Source organism: Danio aesculapii, chromosome 18 (genome assembly GCF_903798145.1).
Source record: "Danio aesculapii chromosome 18, fDanAes4.1, whole genome shotgun sequence".
NCBI lineage: Eukaryota > Metazoa > Chordata > Actinopteri > Cypriniformes > Danionidae > Danio > Danio aesculapii.
This window is the reverse complement of record NC_079452.1, coordinates 28,072,435-28,089,934: the sequence shown is the minus strand read 5'-3', so window position 1 is coordinate 28,089,934 and position 17,500 is coordinate 28,072,435. Positions and strand designations below refer to the sequence as shown.

The 17,500-nt window shown below is 34.2% G+C and overlaps 1 protein-coding gene across 1 annotated transcript in view; it reads right to left on the bottom strand.

The window, feature by feature from the left end:
• Nucleotides 1-17,500, bottom strand: part of capn5a (calpain 5a) — an 80,297-nt gene that overhangs the window by 18,696 nt on the left and 44,101 nt on the right. Inside the window, exons 7-8 of the mRNA XM_056478111.1 lie at nucleotides 3,040-3,117; nucleotides 1,043-1,238 (exon numbers count right to left, since the gene is read on the bottom strand). Of these exons, the coding sequence (XP_056334086.1) occupies nucleotides 1,043-1,238; nucleotides 3,040-3,117 (274 nt within the window). The remainder of the gene's footprint in view (nucleotides 1-1,042; nucleotides 1,239-3,039; nucleotides 3,118-17,500) is intronic.

Below are 17,500 nucleotides of genomic sequence, written 5' to 3'. Positions count from 1 at the left end.
TCATCAGTGACATGCATCTAAACAGTCTCTGGGTCAATGCTTGTAAAGATTTGGACATCTTCTTGGACTCTTTTAATGCTTCCAAACAGTTTGCTGCATTTATAAATCGTCTTGAGGTAGTTCAATATGATGTGATTTACCTTCTATGTGTGATTTGATTGGACAGGAATCACAGGACTGATTTGTCTAATCCACATAATCAAGAGAAAATAAAGTAGTGACTGCAGGTTGAAGGAAAGTAGTGGAGTAAAAGTACCGATACAGTACTACAAATGTACTCAAGGGAAAGTAAAAGTACACAATTATAAAAACTACTTAGTAAATTACAATTCCTGAGATAAACTACTCAATTACAGTAGTTTGAGGGTTTGTAATTTGTTACTTTACACCACTGCATGTGATGTTGTGGCGACGTTGCCTTTGAGAAATTGCAACGTTGTACAGACACCGTTACAACATAGATGTGTTTGTTAGGTTATTGCCACATTATATAATTATGACAACATGATATATATGCCTTCAGTGATTTCCTGAAGATAAATACCAAAAAATAACACAACTGGAATAACTACAACAGCCGCGATCATCGATCTCATATGAAGCAAGTGATCACGATGACATATGATGATGACGACATGTGTGGGTGTTGTAGTGGTGTCCCATTTCTTAGGGTTAAAATTGAAGCCCTTCCCCTTCACACTCTGTTTCAAGGGCCAAGGGTAGGGGTACAAATAGAATTGTGTTTGGGCCTATGTGTGTGTGTGTGTCCATTAAAGTCTATTTAATCAATCTCACTATATTACCACAGTTAAAGTCTTACTGTAAACTCCACAAGCTTAGTTTGCAACATTATACTGAAGGATCAGAAAAGGTTTATACATGCAGCCGCTCACACTCTTTTCCCCATCAGAAAAGTGGTTGGGGGGGGAAAAAAGGACACAGACCCTTGTCTATTTGTAATTTGTGTCTGAATAGCAGGTGTAAACAGGCCATAAACACACTCTTCAGTATCAATACACTGTCGAATCATCCTCATCATCACCTGTGGGTTCTGCAGGAATGTGGTCTTGTGGTTGATGCAGCCTCCGCTCCGGTTCCTCAGCGGGTCATCATGGCGATTCCAGCAACCCCGCATCACTTCCTCCTCCCAGGTCTTATGGATGCTCAGGTACGACGTGTTGATCAGACGACACAGAATCAAGTCTGTGAAATGCTTGCAGAAATCATCGAAATCCATCCTGACAAGCACAGAAATAAATAACGCATCAGTAACCAGACAATGACAGGACTGAGCGTCTGATGGAGACTTCCAGCATGCTTCCAGGAGGTATTGTTAAAGAGAAAGGCCTGCTTTAAAAATGTTAAATATAATTCAGGTTGGGCAGCACGGTGGCTCAGTGGTTAGCACTGTCGCCTCACAGTAAGAAGGTCACTGGTTCGAGTTCCGGCTGGGTCAGTTGGCATTTCTGCGTGGAGTTTGCGTGGTTTAGTAGTATGTGGCTTTGGTTTCCCCCACAGTCCAAACACGTGCTATAGGGGAATTGGATAAACTAAATAAGCTCTAGTGTATGAGTGTGTGTGTAAATGTGAGAGTGTATCGGTGTTTTCCAGTACTGGGTTACAGCTGGAAGGGCATCCGCTGCGTAAAACATATGCCAGAATAGTTGGCGATTCATTCTGCTGTGGTTACCTCTGTAATAGAGACTAAGCCGAAGGAAAATTAATAAAAGAAATTAATAATTCATGTTTAAAAATAATTTAAACAAAGTATCTATGTATGACATGCTGTTGATTAAAACAGACGGTAGCAATGACAACATTTTTAATATATTATTATTATTATTATATTTAATATAGCTAATTTATTTATTTTATAATTATTTTAAAAGTATCAAAAATTATATAAGAATTAATACATTTTCAATAAAAAGATTATTAATGTTAGATTTTCTTTTAATTATCAAGAAAATGTAAAAAAAATATAATAATAATAATAATAATAAGCAATATTATAAATGAATATTAATATATTTATTTTATATATTCATTTGTTAGAATTTCACAATTAAAAAATTAACAATATAATTTAATGCATTTAATTAGATGATAATAATAATAATAATAATAAGCAATATTATAAATGAATATTAATGTATTTATTTTATATATTCATTTGTTAGAATTTCACAATTAAAAAATTAACAATATAATTTAATGCAGTTAATTAGATGATAATAATAATAATAATAATAAAAGACAATAAAGACATAAATAATAGGATTTATTAAAGATTAAATATCTAAAATGCATTTTCTTTTGTACAAGAAAAATATGTAACTGTTACATTAAAATATATATACACATTTATAATAATATATGATCATATATGATATATGATCATTATGCACGTACGCATGTGTGTTTGTGTGCATGCGTGTTTGAATCTGTGTGTGCATGTGTTTGTGTGTCTGAGTGTCTATATATGCACGTGTGTTTGTGTGTCTGTGTTTTTAAGCATGCATGTGTTGAGTTCATGTGCCACGGTGAATGAATATAGCCACGGTGTAAATGCACAGTACAGTTACGAGTTTCCCAACAAACACACAACGTTGCCTCAACGTAGCAACCTTCCTACAACATTGTACCAACCTTGTAAAAAGTTGTCACAACGATGTCAATGTTGCCATTTAAACGGCCGTTGCTTTAGGAATCGATAACAATATATATTTTAATTGAATTAGTAAGATACATTGAGTGATTTTTTTCTGTTCCTGTAAAGACCATGCAGGCCAGATAAACACAACTTACATAAAACACATGCATTGATAGGACAGAAGAACGAATAGAAGTGCTTTGACCAAAATGCAAGCATCACACTTCTGCTATTAAACAATTTATAATCCCCTACAGACAAGCTGAACGATAACAGCTTTCAACGTTCTGTGCTAATCAACAGGATGTCAGAGAGAATCTCCTTTTTCTGTGCAGATTTGATTATGATTTTAATGTATAAAGTGTTGAAAGAGAGTTGAATCTGACCAGAACTCTCCGTCGTCCTCCACGGTCACACCCATACGCTCTCGCTCGCCTTTACTGACCCGCTTCCACTCCTCTGAGCTGCACACACACACAGCATTTAAAAGGGAACAAAAGCAACATGAAACAGATCAAAAAGGTATACAGACAATAATAATGGCACCAGTAAATTTACCAGTGTAGTAAACCATTTAATGAATGTTTTTGATTTGAACACTGGTAATTGTTGTTAGAATATCAAGCCAACTCCATGCGTGTTTAATAAGAAAAGGTCAGGAGAGGGTTTACTTCAATGCCAAAAATATTAGAAATTTATTAGAATCAGAATCAGAAAGAGCTTTATTGTAGGTATGTTCACACATACGAGGAATTTATTTTCGTGACAGAGCTTCTACAGTGCAACAGGATTACAGAGACAGGACAAAAAACAGCTAATAAATATATATATTTTTTAAATATAGGAGTAAGTAGTGAGTGCAAATATACAGATTGACCAGTGTATGTACGTGTTTAATACTATATACAATGTTATATGTGCAGCTGTTATGTGCAAATAGGCATGTAAAGTGTGTTGTTAAATAAGTGTATATGTGTATAAAAGTGTATAACAAGTAGTGATGTTGGTTCCACAATTATTATCATCAAGTGTTCATGAGATGGATTGCCTGAGGGAAGAAACTGTTTCTGTGTCGGGCTGTTCTGGTGCGCAGTGCTTTGTAGCATCGACCAGAAGGTAGAAGTTCAAAGAGGCAGTGTGCTGGGTGTGAGGGGTCCAGAGTAATTTTGGCAGCCCTCCTGCTCGCTCTGGATAAGTACAGTTCAGAGCGAGCAGGAGGGCTGCCAAAATTACTCTGGACCCCTCACACCCAGCACACTGCCTCTTTGAACTTCTACCTTCTGGTCGGCGCTACAGAGCACTGCGCACCAGCGCATTAGATCCAAATGAATAATTCTATGACAGAGCTCTGGGTTACATTACCCCAATTCAATACAATAATTACACTCAGGACGTTTGCAACTAACATACATTCCCCTGACTCCAGCATATATACACAACTGATATTAACATGTGGAGTTTTGGTGTAACGTCACTCATCAGTCATTCTGCAGTCCTTTATTCAGTCATACTTTCTCTCTCTGCATACCAGAACTGAACAATTACAGTAAGTGCATCTTCAATATATTTCACAACTTCTACAAACATCATGCTCCTTGTGACATGTCTAGACTTCTTATTAGACAGCAGTCTGGAGCACTAGTCTGGAGTCTGGCCCCCACACTATATTTATTGTTATTCTGCCATTTCTCTCTTGTCAGCAGTTCCTTCTAAATAGTATGTAACACAGTAAGAAAGAAGAAGTTTCTCCACATGTTTGACGTCAGATTAATAAAATACTTTACAAAAAATACCTATTACACATCGAAAACGAAGTTACCTTTAATATAAAGGGCTTCAACATGTAGGATTGCTCACTGTTACTTAAATACTGTCAGGATCACCAGCGATCATACTCCCTAGATCACTGGCTCTCTCACACATTCACATGGACTACACCTTATGGACTACATATTCAGTCATGCCACACACACACCTGCTCCAAGTCTCCACTCATTAGACTCCCACAGCTGATGCTGCTTCTGGACTAATCACACACACACTACTTTAGCAGCACACACACTCACTTCCTTGCCGAGTCTTGTTTACCTGTAAAGTGACAATTCAACACGTTTTTCCTTAGTCTTGTTTCTCCGTGTTTTGACCTTTGCCAAGTTTGTCTGTTTGTCCCTGTTCACTGCCTGCCTTCCGACCTCTCGCCTGTTATAGTGACTACGATTCTGGATTTGCCTTTATTCATCTGTTTGCACCTGTGTTGACCCTTGCTTGCCTGACTACCGAATAAACCTGCACTTGGATCCTAAAGTTGTCTCTGTCACGCCACGTGTTACAAATACTGTGCTGTCCATTGCCTACTTGCTCTGATATTAAATCAAATAATATTACAAGTAATATTAAAACGGAAAATAAATATAAAATTTGCTTTAATAATTGTTTACATGTATAGTAGACTATAGGACATATATGCATATGTTTAAGCATAATTGGAGTTATTAGAATTATTAACAGGAGTATAATAGAATTACTATTGCTCTAATATATTAATACTTAGGATATCAGTTATTGTTTCCATCTGTTATTTATTTCCTTTTATTTTAGATGTATTGCAAATTGCACATTTTTATTTTTTTAATTTAACTTTTGCTACACAGCAACAGTAAAGATTTAAAGAAGAATTTCTGTGTATTTTTGCACATTTTTACTCTTAATTTGGAGTATAACACAATGCAAAACACCATCTTTTTATAATAATAATAATAATAATGATAATAATAATAATAATGATAATAATAATAATAATGATAATAACAAACAACAACAAAAACAACAACAACAATAACAAAATACTAATAATAACAATAATAATAACAAAATAATAATAATAATAATAATAATAATAATAATAATAATAATAACAATAACAAACAACAACAAAAACAACAACAACAATAACAAAATAATAATAATAACAATAATAATAATAATAATAACAAAATAATAATAATAACAATAATAATAATAATAACAAAATAATAATAATAATAATAACAAAATAATACTAATAACAAAATAATAATAATAATAACAATAACAACAATAATAATAATAATAAGCCAGCAAAAGATGAACTATTCATATTTAAAAACGAAAAAGAAAAGTGTTATTAGAACTATTGACTGGAGAATAATAGAATTACTAATTAATTATACTAATTACTAATAGAATTATTCTAATATTTATTAATACTATAGTACTACACAATGCTAAACGATATCTTTTTATAATAATAATAATAATAATAATAATAATAATAATAATAATAATAATAATAATAATAACTAGATATTAAAGTTTGAGGACAAACTTTATGGTGGCTTGAAAAGCCGAGTCTGAATTAGCATGTTACTAGCATGAATAAGCAAGTAACTAGCATGATTCTAACATAAATTAGCATGTAACTAGCATGATTCTAGCATGAATTAGCATGTTACTAACATGTTTCTAGCATGAATTAGCATGTTACTAGCATGTTTCTAGCATGAATTAGCATGATTCTAGCATGAATTAGCATGTTACTAGCATGTTTCTAGCATGAGTTAGCATGTTACTAGCATGTTTCTAGCATGAATTAGCATGTTACTAGCATGATTCTAGCATGAATTAGCATGTTACTAGCATGTTTCTAGCATGAATTAGCATGTTACTAGCATGTTTCTAGCATGTTTCTAGCATGATTTAGCATGTTATTAGCATGATTCTAGCATGAATTAGCATGTTTCTAGCATGAATTAGCATGTTATTAGCATGATTCTAGCATGAATTAGCATGTTACTAGCATGATTCTAGCATGAATTAGCATGTTACTAGCATGTTTCTAGCATGAATTAGTATGTTACTAGCATGATTCTAGCATGAATTAGCATGTTATTAGCATGATTCTAGCATGAATTAGCATGTTATTAGCATGATTCTAGCATGAATTAGCATGTTACTAGCATGATTCTAGCATGAATTAGCATGTTACTAGCATGTTTCTAGCATGAATTAGCATGTTACTAGCATGATTCTAGCATGAATTAGCATGTTACTAGCATGATTCTAGCATGAATTAGCATGTTACTAGCATGATTCTAGCATGAATTAGCATGTTACTAGCATGATTCTAGCATGAATTAGCATGTTACTAGCATGTTTCTAGCATGAATTAGCATGTTATTAGCATGATTCTAGCATGAATTAGCATGTTACTAGCATGATTCTAGCATGAATTAGCATGTTACTAGCATGTTTCTAGCATGAATTAGCATGTTACTAGCATAATTCTAGCATGAATTAGCATGTTACTAACATGTTTCTAGCATTAATTAGCATGTTACTAGCATGTTTCTAGCATGAATTAGCATGTTATTAGCATGATTCTAGCATGAATTAGCATGTTTCTAGCATGAATTAGCATGTTATTAGCATGATTCTAGCATGAATTAGCATGTTACTAGCATGATTCTAGCATGAATTAGCATGTTACTAGCATGTTTCTAGCATGAATTAGCATGTTACTAGCATGTTACCAGCATGAATTAGCATGTTACTAGCATGATTCTAGCATGAATTAGCATGTTACTAGCATGATTCTAGCATGAATTAGCATTTTACTAGCATGATTCTAGCATGGATTAGCATGTTACTAGCATGATTCTAGCATGAATTAGCATGTTACTAGCATGAATTAACATGTTACTAGCATGATTCTAGCATGTTACTAGCATGTTTCTAGCATGAATTAGCATGTTACTAGCATGTTTCTAGCATGAATTAGCATGTTGTTAGCATGATTCTAGCATGAATCAGCATGTTTCTAGCATGAATTAGCATGTAACTAGCATGATTCTAGCATTAATTAGCATGTAACTAGCATGTTACTAGCATGAATTAGCATGTTACTAGCATGTTACCAGCATGAATTAGCATGTTACTAGCATGATTCTAGCATGAATTAGCATGTTACTAGCATGATTCTAGCATGAATTAGCATGTTACTAGCATGATTCTAGCATGGATTAGCATGTTACTAGCATGATTCTAGCATGAATTAGCATGTTACTAGCACGAATTAACATGTTACTAGCATGATTCTAGCATGTTACTAGCATGTTTCTAGCATGAATTAGCATGTTACTAGCATGTTTCTAGCATGAATTAGCATGTTGTTAGCATGATTCTAGCATGAATTAGCATGTTTCTAGCATGAATTAGCATGTAACTAGCATGATTCTAGCATTAATTAGCATGTAACTAGCATGTTACTAGCATGAATCAGCTTGTTTCTAGCATGAATTAGCATGTTGTTAGCATGATTCTAGCATGAATTAGCATGATTCTACCATTAACTAGCATGTAACTAGCATGTTACTAGCATGATTCTAGCATGAATCAGCTTGTTTCTAGCATGAATTAGCATGTTGTTAGCATGATTCTAGCATGAATTAGCATGTTACTAGCATGACTAGCATGTCACTATCGTGTTGCTAGCACCTTTCTAGCAAGATTAGCATGTCAGTAGGATGTTAAAACTGTTAGCGTGTGTTAGAATAGCTAGTCACAGTCTCTGGGACAGTTGCTAGGGTGCTGAAATTGGTTGCTAGGGAGTGGCTAGTAAGTTTAAAGGTAATCAGTGATTGGCTGCTGGCTAGACTGAGTTGAATGAGGCCAGACTCTAGTCTGTAGGACAGTCTGATGCAGAGTTATGAGCTCACAAAGGTTGATCCAATGTTAAGTAAATGGGAGTCTTTTACAATGGAAGTCTATGGGACAGTTGCTAGGGTGCTGTAAGTGGTTGCTAGGGAGTGGCTAGTAAGTTAAAAAGTCATCAGTTATTGGCTGCTGGCTAGACTGAGTTAAATGAGTCCAGTTAGAAGTCTGTAGGACAGTCTGATGCAGAGTTATGAGCTCACAAAGTTTGACCCAATGTTAAGTCAATGGGACTTTTGGGATTTTTCTGGGTCGTTTTTCGGAAAACCCAAGGTCAGATCAGTTAGAAAAGATATAGCAACCCGAGTCAGACCAGTTCGAAGGTTTGACGAAAGTTTGAAGTATGTAGCTTGAAAGGCCTAGGAGGAGATACACTTAGAAATTAGTCTCAGAAGAAGAAGAAGAAGAACTAGATATTAAAGTTTGAGGACAAACTTTATGGTGGCTTGAAAAGCCGAGTCTAAAAGTTTGAAGTCGTTTTAAAGTGTAAACTAGCATGATTCTAGCATGAATTAGCATGATTCTAGCATGAATTAGCATGTAACTAGCATGATTCTAGGATGAATTAGCATGATCCTAGCATGAATTTGCATGTAACTAGCATGATTATAGCATGGATTAGCATGTATTAGCATGTTGTTAGCATGATTCTAGCATGAATTAGCATGTTTCTAGCATAGTTCTAGCATGAATTAGCATGTTATTAGCATGATTCTAGCATGAATTAGCATGTTTCTAGCATAGTTCTAGCATGAATTAGCATGTTATTAGCATGATTCTAGCATGAATTAGCATGTTACTAGCATGATTCTAGCATGAATTAGCATGTTATTAGCATGATTCTAGCAGGAATTAGCATGTAACTAGCATGATTCTAGCATGAATTAGCATGTTACTAGCATGTTTCTAGCATGAATTAGCATGTTGTTAGCATGAATTAGCATGTTTCTAGCATGATTCTAGCATGTTACTAGCATGTTACTAGCATGTTTCTAGCATGAATTAGCATGTTACTAGCATGATTCTAGCATGAATTAGCATGTAACTAGCATGATTCTAGCATGAATTAGCATGTTACTAGCATGTTTCTAGCATGAATTAGCATGTTATTAGCATGATTCTAGCATGAATTAGCATGATTCTAGCATGAATTAGCATGTTACTAGCGTGTTTCTAGCATGAATTAGCATGTTTCTAGCATGAATTAGCATGTTATTAGCATGAATTAGCATGTTATTAGCATGATTCTAGCATGAATTAGCATGTTACTAGCATAAATTAGCATGTTATTAGCAAGATTCTAGCATGAATTAGCATGTTACTAGCATGATTCTAGCATGAATTAGCATGATTCTAGCATGAATTAGCATGTTACTAGCATGATTCTAGCATGAATTAGCATGTTACTAGCATGTTTCTAGCATGAATTAGCATGTTACTAGCATGATTCTAGCATGAATTAGTATGTTACTAGCATGATTCTAGCATAAATTAGCATGTTATTAGCATGATTCTAGCATGAATTAGCATGTTACTAGCATGATTCTAGCATGAATTAGCATGTTACTAGCATGTTTCTAGCATGAATTAGCATGTTACTAGCATGATTCTAGCATGAATTAGCATGTTACTAGCATGATTCTAGCTTGGATTAGCATGTTACTAGCATGATTCTAACATGAATTAGCATGTTACTAGCATGATTCTAGCATGTTACTAGCATGTTTCTAGCATGAATTAGCATGTTACTAGCATGTTTCTAGCATGAATTAGCATATTGTTAGCATGATTCTAGCATGAATTAGCATGTTTCTAGCATGAATTAGCATGTAACTAGCATGATTCTAGCATTTATTAGCATGTAACTAGCATGTTACTAGCAAGATTCTAGCATGAATTAGCATGTTACTAGCATGTTTCTAGCATGAATTAGCATGTTACTAGCATGATTCTAGCATGTTACTAGCATGTTTCTAGCATGAATTAGCATGTTACTAGCATGTTTCTAGCATGAATTAGCATATTGTTAGCATGATTCTAGCATGAATTAGCATGTTTCTAGCATGAATTAGCATGTAACTAGCATGATTCTAGCATTTATTAGCATGTAACTAGCATGTTACTAGCATGATTCTAGCATGAATCAGCTTGTTTCTAGCATGAATTAGCATGTTGTTGGCATGATTCTAGCATGAATTAGCATGTTACTAGCATGACTAGCATGTCACTATCGTGTTGCTAGCACCTTTCTAGCAAGATTAGCATGTCAGTAGGATGTTAAAACTGTTAGCGTGTGTTAGAATAGCTAGTCACAGTCTCTGGGACAGTTGCTAGGGTGCTGAAATTGGTTGCTAGGGAGTGGCTAGTAAGTTTAAAGGTAATCAGTGATTGGCTGCTGGCTAGACTGAGTTGAATGAGGCCAGACTCTAGTCTGTAGGACAGTCTGATGCAGAGTTATGAGCTCACAAAGGTTGATCCAATGTTAAGTAAATGGGAGTCTTTTACAATGGAAGTCTATGGGACAGTTGCTAGGGTGCTGTAAGTGGTTGCTAGGGAGTGGCTAGTAAGTTAAAAAGTCATCAGTTATTGGCTGCTGGCTAGACTGAGTTAAATGAGTCCAGTTAGAAGTCTGTAGGACAGTCTGATGCAGAGTTATGAGCTCACAAAGTTTGACCCAATGTTAAGTCAATGGGACTTTTGGGATTTTTCTGGGTCGTTTTTCGGAAAACCCAAGGTCAGATCAGTTAGAAAAGATATAGCAACCCGAGTCAGACCAGTTCGAAGGTTTGACGAAAGTTTGAAGTATGTAGCTTGAAAGGCCTAGGAGGAGATACACTTAGAAATTAGTCTCAGAAGAAGAAGAAGAAGAACTAGATATTAAAGTTTGAGGACAAACTTTATGGTGGCTTGAAAAGCCGAGTCTAAAAGTTTGAAGTCGTTTTAAAGTGTAAACTAGCATGATTCTAGCATGAATTAGCATGATTCTAGCATGAATTAGCATGTAACTAGCATGATTCTAGGATGAATTAGCATGATCCTAGCATGAATTTGCATGTAACTAGCATGATTATAGCATGGATTAGCATGTATTAGCATGTTGTTAGCATGATTCTAGCATGAATTAGCATGTTTCTAGCATAGTTCTAGCATGAATTAGCATGTTATTAGCATGATTCTAGCATGAATTAGCATGTTTCTAGCATAGTTCTAGCATGAATTAGCATGTTATTAGCATGATTCTAGCATGAATTAGCATGTTACTAGCATGATTCTAGCATGAATTAGCATGTTATTAGCATGATTCTAGCAGGAATTAGCATGTAACTAGCATGATTCTAGCATGAATTAGCATGTTACTAGCATGTTTCTAGCATGAATTAGCATGTTGTTAGCATGAATTAGCATGTTTCTAGCATGATTCTAGCATGTTACTAGCATGTTACTAGCATGTTTCTAGCATGAATTAGCATGTTACTAGCATGATTCTAGCATGAATTAGCATGTAACTAGCATGATTCTAGCATGAATTAGCATGTTACTAGCATGTTTCTAGCATGAATTAGCATGTTATTAGCATGATTCTAGCATGAATTAGCATGATTCTAGCATGAATTAGCATGTTACTAGCGTGTTTCTAGCATGAATTAGCATGTTTCTAGCATGAATTAGCATGTTATTAGCATGAATTAGCATGTTATTAGCATGATTCTAGCATGAATTAGCATGTTACTAGCATAAATTAGCATGTTATTAGCAAGATTCTAGCATGAATTAGCATGTTACTAGCATGATTCTAGCATGAATTAGCATGATTCTAGCATGAATTAGCATGTTACTAGCATGATTCTAGCATGAATTAGCATGTTACTAGCATGTTTCTAGCATGAATTAGCATGTTACTAGCATGATTCTAGCATGAATTAGTATGTTACTAGCATGATTCTAGCATAAATTAGCATGTTATTAGCATGATTCTAGCATGAATTAGCATGTTACTAGCATGATTCTAGCATGAATTAGCATGTTACTAGCATGTTTCTAGCATGAATTAGCATGTTACTAGCATGATTCTAGCATGAATTAGCATGTTACTAGCATGATTCTAGCTTGGATTAGCATGTTACTAGCATGATTCTAACATGAATTAGCATGTTACTAGCATGATTCTAGCATGTTACTAGCATGTTTCTAGCATGAATTAGCATGTTACTAGCATGTTTCTAGCATGAATTAGCATATTGTTAGCATGATTCTAGCATGAATTAGCATGTTTCTAGCATGAATTAGCATGTAACTAGCATGATTCTAGCATTTATTAGCATGTAACTAGCATGTTACTAGCAAGATTCTAGCATGAATTAGCATGTTACTAGCATGTTTCTAGCATGAATTAGCATGTTACTAGCATGATTCTAGCATGTTACTAGCATGTTTCTAGCATGAATTAGCATGTTACTAGCATGTTTCTAGCATGAATTAGCATATTGTTAGCATGATTCTAGCATGAATTAGCATGTTTCTAGCATGAATTAGCATGTAACTAGCATGATTCTAGCATTTATTAGCATGTAACTAGCATGTTACTAGCATGATTCTAGCATGAATCAGCTTGTTTCTAGCATGAATTAGCATGTTGTTGGCATGATTCTAGCATGAATTAGCATGTTACTAGCATGACTAGCATGTCACTATCGTGTTGCTAGCACCTTTCTAGCAAGATTAGCATGTCAGTAGGATGTTAAAACTGTTAGCGTGTGTTAGAATAGCTAGTCACAGTCTCTGGGACAGTTGCTAGGGTGCTGAAATTGGTTGCTAGGGAGTGGCTAGTAAGTTTAAAGGTAATCAGTGATTGGCTGCTGGCTAGACTGAGTTGAATGAGGCCAGACTCTAGTCTGTAGGACAGTCTGATGCAGAGTTATGAGCTCACAAAGGTTGATCCAATGTTAAGTAAATGGGAGTCTTTTACAATGGAAGTCTATGGGACAGTTGCTAGGGTGCTGTAAGTGGTTGCTAGGGAGTGGCTAGTAAGTTAAAAAGTCATCAGTTATTGGCTGCTGGCTAGACTGAGTTAAATGAGTCCAGTTAGAAGTCTGTAGGACAGTCTGATGCAGAGTTATGAGCTCACAAAGTTTGACCCAATGTTAAGTCAATGGGACTTTTGGGATTTTTCTGGGTCGTTTTTCAGAAAACCCAAGGTCGGATCAGTTAGAAAAGATATAGCAACCCGAGTCAGACCAGTTTGAAGGTTTGACGAAAGTTTGAAGTATGTAGCTTGAAAGGCCTAGGAGGAGATACACTTAGAAATTAGTCTCAGAAGAATAAGAAGAAGAAGAAGAAGAAGAAGAAGAAGAAGAAGAAGAATAATAATAATAAGTTTAAGATAGATAACAGTATGCTGGCTTTTCAAGCCACCATAATAATAATAAGTTTAAGATAGATAACAATATGCTGGCTTTTCAAGCCACCATAATAAGCCAACAAAGGATCAACTATTTATTATAGTTTTTTGAAAACTATTCAAAAATGAAAAAAATAAAACTTGTTATTAGAATTATTGACCTGAGAATGATAGAATTACTATTATTCTAATATTTATTAATACTATAATATTACACAATGCTAAATTCCGTCTTTTTTATAGTACTACTGCTACTAATACTACTACTACTACTAATAATAATAATAATAATAATACTAATAATAGAGGCATCATGGTGGCGCAGTGGGTAGCACAATTGGACAGCAAGAAGGTCCGTTGGCGTGGGTTTCCTCCAGGTGCTCCAGTTTCCCCCACAGTCCAAAGACATGCGCTATAGGTTAATTGGGAAGGCTAAATTGTCTGTAGTGTATGTGTGTGTATGGAAGTTTCCCAGTAATGGGTTGCACCTGGAAGGGCATCCGCTGCGTAAAACATTCCGCTGTGGCAACCCCAGATTAATAAAGGGATTAAGCCGAAAAGAAAATGAATGAATGAATAATAATAATAATAATAATAATAATAATAATAATAATAAGCAAGCAAGGATGAACTATTATTTACTGGAGAATAACAGAATTACTAATTAACTGCACTAATTACTAAATGTACTAATTAATTATACTAATTACTAATAGAATTAATATAACTATTCTTATATTTATTACTACACAATGCTAAATTCCATTTTTTTATAATAATAATAATAATAATAATAATAATAATAATAATAATAATAATAATAATAATAATAATAAGTCAACAAAGGATCAACTATTCATAATTAAAAATGAAAAAAATAAAACTTGTTATTAGAATTATTGACCAGAGAATGATAGAATTACTATTATTCTAATATTTATTAATACTATAATATTACACAATGCTAAATTCCGTCTTTTTTTATAGTACTACTGCTACTACTACTACTACTACTACTACTAATAATAATAATAATAATAATAGAGGCATCATGGTGGCGCAGTGGGTAGCACAATCGCACAGCAAGAAGGTCGCTGGTTTGAGACTCGGCTTGGTCAGTTGGCATTTCTGTGTGGAGTTTGCATGTTCCCTTCATGTTGGCGTTGGTTTCCTCCAGGTGCTCCGGTTTCCCCCACAGTCCAAAGACATGCAGTACAGGTGAATTGGGAAGGCTAAATTGTCCGTAGTGTATGTGTGTATGGAAGTTTCCCAGTGATGGGTTGCACCTGGAAGGGGATCCGCTGTGTAAAACATTCCACTGTGGCGACCCCAGATTAATAAAGGGACTAAGCCGAAATGAAAATGAATGAATGAATAATAATAATAATAATAATAATAATAATAATAATAATAATAATAATAATAAGCAAGCAAGGATGAACTATTCATATTTAAAAATGAAAAAAAAATGTGTTATTAGAATTATTTACTGGAGAATAACAGAATTACTAATTAATTGCACTAATTACTAAATGAACTAATTAATTATACTAATTACTAATAGAATTACTAGAATTATTCTAATATTTATTAATACTGTATTACACAATGCTAAACTCAAACTATTTTATACTCCTCCTCCTCTTCCTACTACTAATATTACTACTACTAATAATAATAATAACAATATTAATAATACTAATAATTAGCCAGCCAAGGATGAACACCAAATTTAGTGCGTTTTCTCCTCCAGCAGGTGGCAGTATAGTCACACTAATGTATTTAAGCATTCACAACTCAAGTCACACAATTTGCGGTTTGAAACAAAGTGCCTCTGTGTCAAAACTTATGGTCAAAACACACTCATCATTTCCTGTTTGCGTTTTTGCTCATGGTTGAGTCATGCATTATGGACAATAACATCTACACTTCAATCCTTTTAGCAACTTCTGATCTACATTGTTCTCCATGCCACTGTTTATCACATCCGCTGGAAATGTTAGTAGCTATTAGATGAAGGTGGTCTACCAGTAGGCAATACGTACATATTAGCCAAACCCAAAATGATTCAGTCAGATATATTAAGATCTTTAATATAATAATATTCATAATAAATTATAATACATGGGTGGCACGATGGTTAGCAGAGAATAATAGAATTACTATTATTCTAATATTTATTAATAATATAGTATTACACAATGTTAAATTCCATCTTTTTTATAGTACTACTACTGCTACTACTACTACTACTACTAATAATAGGGGTGTCAAGGGGGCGCAGTGGCTAGCACAATTGCCTCACAGCAAAAAGATCGTTGGTTGGAGTCCCAGCTGGGTCAGTTGGCATTTCTGTGTGGAGTTTGCATGCTCTCCCTGTGTTGGCGTGGGTTTCCTCCGAGTGCTCCGGTTTCCCCCACAGTCCAAACACATGCGCTATAGGTGAATTGAATGAACTAAATTGGCTGTAGCGAACATATGCCTGATAAGTTGGCGGTTCATTCCATTGTGGCACCTCTGAAATAGAGACTAAACCGAAGGAAAATGAATGAATGAATTATAATATGTATACATAATAATAAATAAATAAATAAATAATAAGCATATGTAAATACACACACGCACATTATTTCAGATCAGTGGTGTAGTCCTTGCTATAAGCACGTATACTCGGTCGTGCCTACTTTTTTCCACAAGCTGTTTGGGTATTATCACGTCTGAGGATCAATAATTGCATATATCCTCGGTATACTCACTTATTTTTCTGATTAAACTTCCCTAATTTTAGTTTATTATTTTAAATTCTTACTTGAAAATGTAAATTTTTCTTTGTTTACCCCAAAAGGATCTGTTCCTGATCCGCCCTATAATGAAAATCCTAAAATCGCCCCTGTACAACAGTATTTCACATTTGTCTTAATCATGCCTACCACTACAGGGAACGACACTATATATATATATATATATATACTGTATATAACACTAAAAAGAATGAGGCAAAGACTACTCATAAATCGCGTAACGATATGCTATTTATAAGGGTAACTGTATATAATAGCCACAACAGAAGACAGACTCCTAATAGTTTGGTTTTAAACAAGCATGCACGAATGTGACAGTCAAAAATAATGGCTGATTGATGTTTAAAGGAACCTATTAAATGTAAAGTAAGAAGCCAGTAAAGAAAGTAAGTAAAAAAGCTGTCTTTCCATGTATGCACAGGCCCTATTGAGTTAACTTATATAAAAGTTAACTAAATAGTTGTAACTATCTTGATTGACTCTTTTTTTTCAGTATTGAAATGATTATAAAAGCTAAATACTGTATACATACAGCCAATCTCCGAGGCTGCTGGGGGGCCTTAATGGCCACTATTAGCTAAATATAATTCATTAAATAGGATTAGACTATTTGCATCTCCCTTTAAACCGAACAAATTAGTTTAATTTATTTTTTCTTTTTAAATGGGTAGTTTTCCTGAAAAATGAAAATTGTCATCATTTACTCGACCTTTACTTGTTCCTAACCGGTTTGTCTTTTTTCCTTCTGTTGAACACAAAAGAAGATATTTTGAACAAAGCTATATATATATATATATATATATATATATATATATATATATATATATATATATATATATATATATATATATATATATATATATATATATATATATATATATATGAATCAAAGAAACATTG